Here is a 10,045-nt window from a genome sequence, read left to right as displayed (position 1 = left end):
AGGTGAGCTAGCGTTATCACTTGATGTCAGAAATGGAAACATAATATTACGCGAGAGAAGATTAGACGTTTATAAGTACATATGAATGTACATGTATACGGTTGTTACCATCGTTACATGTTTATAAATGTGACTTGTACGTAGCCCTGTGGGATAAAAATGTGCAATAAAGGTCTACATTCACATGTTAAAATGTGCATGAAATATCTGCCTTCCAGGAAGAGTGCTGTCCAGCCTGGGACAGTACGTACTGTCCGAGGTCTGGCTCCGGCGCGCCAGCCGACTGACCGAGGGGAACGATTACGAGGCTCTCCTTCTGTTCCAACAGACCCGCATCCACCGCTTCTACGATCCTCTGACCGAAGGCACCTCTGTACAGGTAATCGGTGCTATGATAGCTTTTGGTTTCCTTCGCTAAAGATCTACGTGCATGCACGTATTCTAGTCGTGTAATCTAGATACATAACGCACAGGTACACACACACTCGATCTCTCTCTCTCACACACACACACAAACACACACACACACACACACACACACACACACACACACACACACAAACACACACACACACGCGCACGCACACACAAACAAAAACTCAGTCACATTCAAACGCAGACACACACAAAATTAGTGCCTAAACCAATGTGAGAGTACTAGTTGTCTGTGACATATCTGCGTTTCTGCATTTTGTTTTATACTTCTAAGTTTGACAGAGGTGGTCGATCATATGGATGACATCCGCGCGCGCATCTATTTTTTTCCGTTTCAAAAAAAGATAACTTTATCGCACAAAGCAATTGGAAAATACAAGTAAGCTAATACTTGACTTTACTTTAGTAAATTGAGCACAAAGAACAAAAATGAAGAATCTATTGTTCGTTATACTGAGTGTTGAATCATTTGTTCAACCATCTTGACCACAAAGATTTGATAATGGAGGTAATTTCTTTCACAAAATTGTTTTTATTTTTACGCTCGCATCAGTTTTAGGGTTTAAAGAAAATGCCATCCATATAGTCGAATCAACAAAAGAAAGAAAGTTTATCGCAAGTTTGTACCCGTAGTCTAATTTGCAAGTACATAGTAGAAACAAGGTAGGGAATATGCATGTAACAATGAAAAGTGATAAATATCATTGTACAAAGAGACTACTCGAATACTAGACTAAGTGACTATATTCAGATATTAGGTTTCGTCTGACTTCTCTATTGGAGGCAGAGGAGGATAAAGAACTCCATTTTTTCTACCAATTGTGTTTTTTTGGGGGGGGGGGGTGATTTTAAGAGGAACGTGGCTTTCTGTTTTCCCGTAAAGCTAAGGGCACAACCCACCGTACGTGCAAATTGTCCGTACGTTTTTTTTGGGAGGCCACGTCCGCAACGTTCAGGCTGTTCAGGGCAGGCGCGTCGCCCGTACTGGCACGTGCGGTGGGCGAAACCGCAGCCCGATGGCACACAAAGTTTTGCCTACGGCGTGTCTGCGTGCTCCAAAATCCATCGGATTCCCTACGAGTTCGTACGGAGGCGGTACTTACCACTTACGGATCCCAAAAGATTGCCCACGTTTTGGCACGTAGACAGTAATCTCCAAGCAGATCCTACGGTGCCATAAGATAGTATCAAAGCTGGCCAAGGAGTGTAGCCGGCCAAGGGAGTCAAATGGGCACCGGAGAAGCTTGATACTATACATTACGCACCGTGGATCTGGTTCGAGATTACGTAGACAGCAAGTATTTGCACGTACAAACAAGCAAGGGTTGTGCCCTTAGCTTAAATGTGGGGAAGCTGTGGGAATATAATCGTGATTTCTTAACAACATTAATTCCAGGTGAGGTTCACTAAGTACGGTCGCGCGGTGTTCTGTACTGAAGACGTGGCGGAAGGCCAGGAGCTGTTCCGGGACACTCCGCTCGTCTCCTCCCAGACGGACGACTCCGCCAAGGCGCACCCCGCCTGCAGCCACTGCGCAGTCTCCCTGCTCACCGCCGAGGACTACTTCGGCATGGACACCTTCAGGAGGATGAACAAGGCTCAGAAGGCCATCATCAAAAAGGCCTGGCCGAAGGTGCTCTTCTGTACATTTATTACTAGTGAATGAATGAATGAATGAGTGAATGAATGAATGAATGAATGAATGAATGAATGAATGAATGAATGAATGAACGAATGAATGAATGAATGAATGAATGAATGAATGAATTTATTTGCACAACAATCGTACAAAGTACAGTGTATGGCAACCACTAACAGTATTGCCTAATAGTATTAGAAATCGTAGTCCTAACTTGATTATACTCCTCTCGCGTAAAAATCTTACCGGGTGCAAAAGACAACCCTGGCGGCAGAGGAACATAGGTTTGGTCGCATGAACCTGACAGCCCGATGATTTTCATACGACGGACGGTACAGTTTCATACGCGGCGTGCACAGATAGGAGTATAATCATAGGGATACATTCAAATGTTGCGCTACTTTGTTGCGAAACGACCTGTACCTTATTGCGAAAAGACTTGCCTTGTTGCGAACTGACGGTTGCGAACTGACATTACTGCGAAACAACCTGTAAGCACAACTAATAGCTATATAAACAATAGAACTAGACTGTCATTTAGGCTTATGTTATGTCGCATTTCCAAACCGGGGCCCGGTCGGGCAGCGTTCAGGAACGAAAAGAATTATAGAAAAGACATCAAAATACACAAAATGTTAAAATAATTTTCGTGGGCATAATTTGTGTATTTATCTAGGTATACAATTTAATTTTTCGTTTCTTAAAACACCCCGGCCGGACCCCGCTTTGGAAATGTGACCTAAGCCTAAGGTGGGTTCACACGTGCGTATATGTTTTAGTCAGTATGAGGTCCGTATTGACGTCTTAGCCTCTACCAGGCTCCTCAAGTCCCTGGAAAAATAGTAGAAAGTAGACAAATATAGACAAATAGCATGCCAGCGGAGTTAGCTGGACGCGAACTGTACTCCTCGGACAGGTAACTCCTCCGGATGTTATGTGTCTATATTTGTCCAATTTCTACTATCTTACAGCGACCTGTGGAGCCTGGTAGAGGGTAAGAATTCCACATGGACCTCATACGGACGTTGCTATATACGCATATGTGAACCTGAATTTAAGAGCACAAGACTACATATATTGAGATACAGCGACTTGTCATAAGTAGAAAATGGTAAAAATAACGTAACGCTCATGAACGGCTAGGTGGGGTTTCCATCCTAACCTACTGAATTTAGTTGTGTTTGTTAGAAAATTCTAGTGAAATGCACATCTAAAGTGCCAGTATGAATGTCACTCTCATCTCATCCTGGTAAAGGCATGTGCCATACACAGCTGCACATATCAAGTACCAGCGTGATGATCTTTCTCACTCTGGTAGAAACATGTGCTACAAAATCACTAGTCAGTCTATGGAGGAAAGACTATGGTAACGCTAGTTCACCTTTTCCCACAGGGTAACCTATATCCATTATTTCTGAAGACAAATTTAAGTAAAGTATTTAGGGATATCAAGGACGTTATAATGTCCTTGGGGATATCAAGTAGACGGGCGGTGGTATCAAGCGGCCGTGTTATGAGATAATGATGTCCTTGGTGTTATATAGTCGTAATATTTCAAAATGTTGCAGTTTGAATATCCTTTTTCTAAAAACAATGGATATAGGTTACCTGGCGGATAAAGGTGAACTAGCGTTATCCATTTCTAGTTTAGCTAGTAATGATTTGCCTAGGGTATTGGGTGGGACTTGTAGGGCCGGAATAGATACTAGATAAATACTAGGCAGGAAAACGCACCATACAAATGGTATTCTCATGACTAGCCATAAAGGCTCCGTTGCTTTCGGTCTATTTGTTTGTTTGTTTGCTTGTTGTTGTTGTTGTTGTGTGATCATGGTGTGTGTGCGTAGTTAAACCAAGGTCAAAATCTATTCCCTCTGGCTGAGTTGGCCCGGGTCCAAATTTGTTTCCATATGCTGAGTTAGCCGGGTTTAATTTGAGCATGTAAAAACTCTAGCATGCGATAGACACAGATGTCTTATATTTTGTCAAGACATTTACAAAACTCTTCAGAAAACCTTTCATGAAAGTATGAAATTGTCGATGTACCGTGCTACAGGTGACCGCGTACCCGTGTCCCCACTGTAAGCGTGAGAAGTACTGCAGTCTGGAGTGCCGTACCCACGCCTGGAGACAACACCACTGCCACCTCTGTCCCTCCATCAACCCGCCTGCCGCCAAACTGTACGACTTCTGCGCCAAGGGGACCACCCAGGAGAAAGGTGATAAACTCTTATCCTTGATTATGCAGATTATGTAGTAGATATATCTAGTTATGAATAAGAAGTATGTAAGCTGTCTATGTACCAACCCTTTCTCGAGTTATTCTCTTTCAAAGTCTGAAACAAACCGACTCCTGTAGTTTCAAGAATTCCCGAAGTTGCAATACCGTAACAAGTTCCTTGCAAGTTGTAGAAGAAAGACAGAGAGAGAGATGCTGGTCGCCTGTGTAGTCTGGGACGCTAGCCTGGAGCTAATTAGATACACTCCAAGCAAAGGTTAGGTCACCACCTAGTTTACTGCCAAGTGTTATAGTAAACAGGTAACTGGAAATAAAAGAAAACAGAGTTTGGTGATATTGTACATCCTGGTACACACCTATTGGCCAAACTATAAACAACATAGTTACTTCAGGGAGGTTTCGCGGACTCATGTTGTTATTGTCATGATCCTTCCCACATGCATGTGGAACTCCATGTTCAGACTCTTGTCATTGTCTTGATTCTTCCCACAGGCACATGGAACTCCATGTTCAGACTCTTGTCATTGTGTTGATCCTTCCCACAGGCATGTGGAACTCCATGTTCAGACTCTTGTCATTATCATGATCCTTCCCACAGGCATGTGGAACTCCATGTTCAGACTCTTGTCATTGTCTTGATTCTTCCCACAGGCACGTGGAACTCCATGTTCAGACTCTTGTCATTGTGTTGATCCTTCCCACAGGCATGTGGAACTCCATGTTCAGACTCTTGTCATTATCATGATCCTTCCCACAGGCATGTGGAACTCCATGTTCAGACTCTTGTCATTGTCTTGATCCTTCCCACAGGCACATGGAACTCCATGTTCAGACTCTTGTCATTGTGTTGATCCTTCCCACAGGCATGTGAAACTCCATGTTCAGACTCTTGTCATTGTGTTGATCCTTCCCACAGGCATGTGAAACTCCATGTTCAGACTCTTGTCATTGTGTTGATCCTTCCCACAGGCATGTGGAACTCCATGTTCAGACACTTGTTATTGTGTTGATCCTTCCCACAAGCACATGGAACTCCATGTTCAGACTCTTGTCATTATCATGATCCTTCCCACAGGCACGTGGAACTCCATGTTCAGACTCTTGTCATTGTCATGATCCTTCCCACAGGCATGTGGAACTCCATGTTCAGACACTTGTTATTGTGTTGATCCTTCCCACAAGCACATGGAACTCCATGTTCAGACTCTTGTCATTATCATGATCCTTCCCACAGGCACGTGGAACTCCATGTTCAGACTCTTGTCATTATCATGATCCTTCCCACAGGCATATGGAACTCCATGTTTAGACTCTTGTCATTGTGTTGATCCTTCCCACAGTCAGGCATATGGAACTCCATGTTCAGACTCTTGTCATTGTGTTGATCCTTGCCGCAGGCATATGGAACTCCATGTTCAGACTCTTGTCATTGTGTTGATCCTTGCCGCAGGCATGTGGAACTCCATGTTCAGCCCGATGATCATGGCGCGTATTTGGGCGAACATCCTGACCCGTGTGAAGGAGCTGGGCGTGAAGGGGGAGCCTACCAAGGACCAGTGGGCCCGCGCCAAGGAGCCGTACCGCCGCTTCCTCGGCTTCGGTGTGTCCGGATTCGTCAAACAGGTGGGTACGAACTTTTGTCTGTCCGACTTTTTGGCGACGCCTCAGGGGCGGAGCCGTTGGTATGGCACTGCTGTTGAGTCGAAAATATTCAAAAAATTCCTCGCACACATTCCCTTGCGAATTCGTTCTCTCATCGGTCGAACCGCTAATTGGTTGAAGTGCTAATTTTGATAGACGTGTGTTTGACTGTCAAGGCTACACAGTTTGATAGACTTGCAGCCACACTCACATTGGTCGAACCGCTAATAGTCATGATCTCATTGGTTAAAGTGCTAATCGTAACAGTACTGGTTGTATGTGTTCACTTTATGGTCGTGGTTCAAAACGTTTGTTTGTATGTTCCCCAGATCCCTAAGATGCTGAAGATCATGCAAGCGATTTTCCAGAACACCGAGATTAAGTACAAGATCGACGAGCTGGAGTTCGAGCGGCGCTACTACCAGGTGGCCTGTAACGTCCAGTCGTTCGGGCCGCCCTGCGTCACGTGGCACGAGTTCGTGGCGGAGTTCCACCGGACGGCCCGGCCCGGGGAGAACCACCGGCGGGTGGCGCAGGAGATGCGGGGCGAGCCCAAGGACGTGACGTTCGGCGGGCTGTACGCGCTGCAGTCCAGTCTCAACCACTCCTGCGACAAGAACGTGGACGTGATGGACGCCGTGGTGGACGGGAAACCCGGGGTGGTCATCCGGGCCAAACAGCCCATCAAGAAAGGCGGGGAGCTGTACACCACCTACATCGACACCTCCATGCAGCGCCCGCAGCGCCGCGCCTGGCTCTACCGCGCCTACCACTTCTGGTGCGAGTGCCAGAGGTGCAAGTACGAGGGGGACGACTGCAGCATCTGTACGCAGTGCGGGAAGAAGGCGCGTAAAGACAGCCCCTTCTCCGTCTGCAGCCGCTGCCACCGGGCCTGGTATTGTTCACCCCAGTGTCAGAAGGTGGCGTGGAAGGCAGGTCACAAGAAGATCTGCAAGGCCTGGCCCACCAATTAAGGCTTGTCTTTAAGATATTAGCTCATTCGCACTTCCGAATGCACTTGCGCGGCGACGGGAATTGTGGCTAATATGTCAAAGATGAAGACCCCATTTCTTGTAAACACTTCACTTCTCGACCATTACATTATCTCGATTTGCACAACAATGTCCAGACGTGTTTTGTTTACGTCTTAGGGGTCTTCACTATTCATGTTTCACTCACAATTCTTGTTGCCGCACATGCGCACTCGGAAGTGTTAAGCAGCTTATTAAAAATCAAGGCGTTTGTCGCGCAACAGATATAAGGAAATGTAAATTGTAAAGATGCCAAAAGGTTACCTTCGAGTTGCTGTGTATCTAGTAGACTTTCAATCAAACCAACGTCTCAAAGACGACTTGCAATCGATCGACATTGTCACAGATTCCCCATATTGAACGAACCTAATTATCTAACTGGAAAAGATCTAGAAATACTAGGTTGCTATGATGTAGTTTATAAAACATCGCAAGCATGGCTTTCTGTTACATTATTGCTAAACCCATGCATACATACATAACAGTTTATCACCTTATAAACGCTAAGTAGTTGTTTTCTTCTTACAAGAAAGGTTGCCGACGTAGCTGTATGTCCTTTTTGTATCAGTTTGTGGTCTAAAGTCTAGATTCATATCATACAAAGCAGCTATATCACTGAAGCGAAATGGAGTGAAGTATGCTGTATTTGTTTGCAAATGCTCCCTGTCTAGTTCTCTAGTGGGGGAAAAGATGCCCACATTTTCAAATTTAGAGACCATAAGCCTTGTAACAAGAAGTGTAGCTTTATAACATAACATTACTAGCAACAAGTTTTCCGTTAGAATAAAGCTTATTGATTTGACAGGTTTTGTATTTCTGTATTCAATAACTAAGGGTTAATGACCCGTTCCGAGGTGTATATGGTGTCATAACGCCTGGTACTTTGCTATAATCGCCGAGTAAAACCACCGAGTGAGCGAAGCGTTCAAACGAGTGCTCGAGAGTTCAAACCAGTGCTCAGCACATGTAGCAGTACGTGGCCAGTTCCTAGTGTCCTTCCTTGCTCCACTCCACAGGGTTCCTTCGTATCGCACGGTCCCGAGCCATAGCTTTTGCTGCAACAAATAAACACTATACCGCAACAAATAAACACTCGCACATACAAAAATGCAGATATTTCTCCTATTTTACAGGTGCTCTGTTCACACAGAAAAACACACCTGTCCCTGATGCTGCACACCATATTTGTCAGGTAAAAGCAACCAGAAGTTCTCTACAACCACTTGTCTCCTGTCACGGAGGAACACAGTTACAAGACACGTCATGCCAGCAATCACACATACAGACTACCAAAACCAAGAACTAATGCCATGGAGAAGACTTTCATATATAGATCCATGTCTACACGGAATGATTTTGCACTGCAAATAATTGCACTGTAAAGTTTTTGTATGTGTTACGTTATGTCATATGTGTACTTTTATATATACCCAGGAAGACTAGCAGTCATCATCATCATCGGTCGACGTGATCACACATGTTCGCACATGTTTACACACGACGGGGTGATACCGCCCCTTACGGGGTGACATACCCTTTCGCTGGCTAATTACAAGACGTGGATGCGCCAGGTCTCCAATTCAATTCTGTATCACAGCTAATGGACAAATAAGGTCTCTCAAAGGTACACAGAGACAAAACTCTCCTTTTTCACGAACACACTTAAACGCAGCTCTCCTTGGTACTGAACACTAACCACACATAGTCACACCTCTCCTTGGGACTGAACACTAACCACATATAGTCACACCTCTCCTTGGTACTGAACACTAACCACATATAGTCGCACCTCTCCTTGGGACTGAACACTAACGACACATATAGTCGCACCTCTCCTTGGGACTGAACACTAACGACACATATAGTCGCACCTCTCTTTGGTACTGAACACTAACCACACATAGTCGCACCTCTACTTGGTACTGAACACTAACCACACATAGTCGCACCTCTCCTTGGTACTGAACACTAACCACACATAGTCGCACCTCTCCTTGGTACTGAACACTAACCACACATAGTCACACCTCTCCTTGGTACTGAACACTAACCACACATAGTCGCACCTCTCCTTGATACTGAACACTAACCACACATAGTCCCACCTGCGAATGATACTGCACATTACATCTATCAGACACAAAAACCTCACCTGTCCTTGGTACCGCACACCATTCATTCCGAAACACATCTGTCCTTGGTATTTAGCACTATGTACGAGGGTATTTCCTAAGCTGGAACATCTAAATGTGTTGTTCATTATTTTATGAGTGCCTGAGCTGATCTCAAGATGATCGCACCATCTTGGAATCCCGTAGGGAGAAAAGTAAGGTTTAACTAACGTTCAATTAAGAATTTCCTTTATCTATTTTTTGCTATTGTAAAAGACTAAACCTACACAGGCAATAAGATGTATTTAACTATAAGCCACATGCTTATTTACAACGCCGAACAATATATGTCGTATAATGTCGAGCAAAAACTATATCTCCATTGTTTATGGAGGTAACAAACGGCCGAGGCATGCTGCAGGCTCAAATAACATTAACCACTGCAAAACGCAACACACAACATGCAAGGAAATGGGATACATTGGACAATATCGATGTTCTAAGTTTGATATTTAAAAAAAATTGAAGCTGAAAAATTACTGCAGAAATACCAAGGTTAACGTCAAGGAGACCAAAGATCGACCTTCACCGATTGAATCACCCTACATACGTATATGTACCTACCAAAAACCATTACTATTATTCAGACGCTCTTAGAAGTAGGCATCCTTTTATCATAACAGCCACTCTTGATATGTACATGTATGTACAGTTCAACCTGTATTAGCGGCCACCTGGCCATTGAGGTCACTTTTTGTCGGTCGCTTGGATTTTCCCATTGACCTTAGCATTAAGTAGTCTATAGCGGCTACCTCATCAAAAAGGCCACGGCCACACGATTTCTGGTCCCGTAGACCTATACAGAAATACTTCATATTGCGATCATATGGTGGCCGTTACGTTTGTCACCCTGCGCCGAGTTTAAAATCGAATTATGCGAGGATTTGGA

The 10,045-nt window shown here is 44.6% G+C and overlaps 1 protein-coding gene across 3 annotated transcripts in view; it reads left to right on the top strand.

The window, feature by feature from the left end:
- Positions 1-7,787, top strand: part of LOC118430945 (SET and MYND domain-containing protein 5-like) — a 9,945-nt gene extending 2,158 nt beyond the window's left edge. For all 3 annotated transcript variants that reach the window (XM_035841976.1, XM_035841990.1, XM_035841983.1), the window contains exons 3-7: positions 219-379; positions 1,832-2,068; positions 4,131-4,293; positions 5,764-5,936; positions 6,284-7,787. In XM_035841976.1, the coding sequence (XP_035697869.1) occupies positions 219-379; positions 1,832-2,068; positions 4,131-4,293; positions 5,764-5,936; positions 6,284-6,928 (1,379 nt within the window). In that variant the 3' untranslated portion in view covers positions 6,929-7,787. The remainder of the gene's footprint in view (positions 1-218; positions 380-1,831; positions 2,069-4,130; positions 4,294-5,763; positions 5,937-6,283) is intronic.
- Positions 7,788-10,045: the final 2,258 nt, after the last annotated feature.

The sequence above is a fragment of the Branchiostoma floridae genome, chromosome 1 (assembly GCF_000003815.2).
Source record: "Branchiostoma floridae strain S238N-H82 chromosome 1, Bfl_VNyyK, whole genome shotgun sequence".
In the NCBI taxonomy this organism is placed as follows: domain Eukaryota; kingdom Metazoa; phylum Chordata; class Leptocardii; order Amphioxiformes; family Branchiostomatidae; genus Branchiostoma; species Branchiostoma floridae.
Note: the sequence above shows the minus strand (reverse complement) of the source record. Positions and strands in the feature narration are given on the sequence as shown.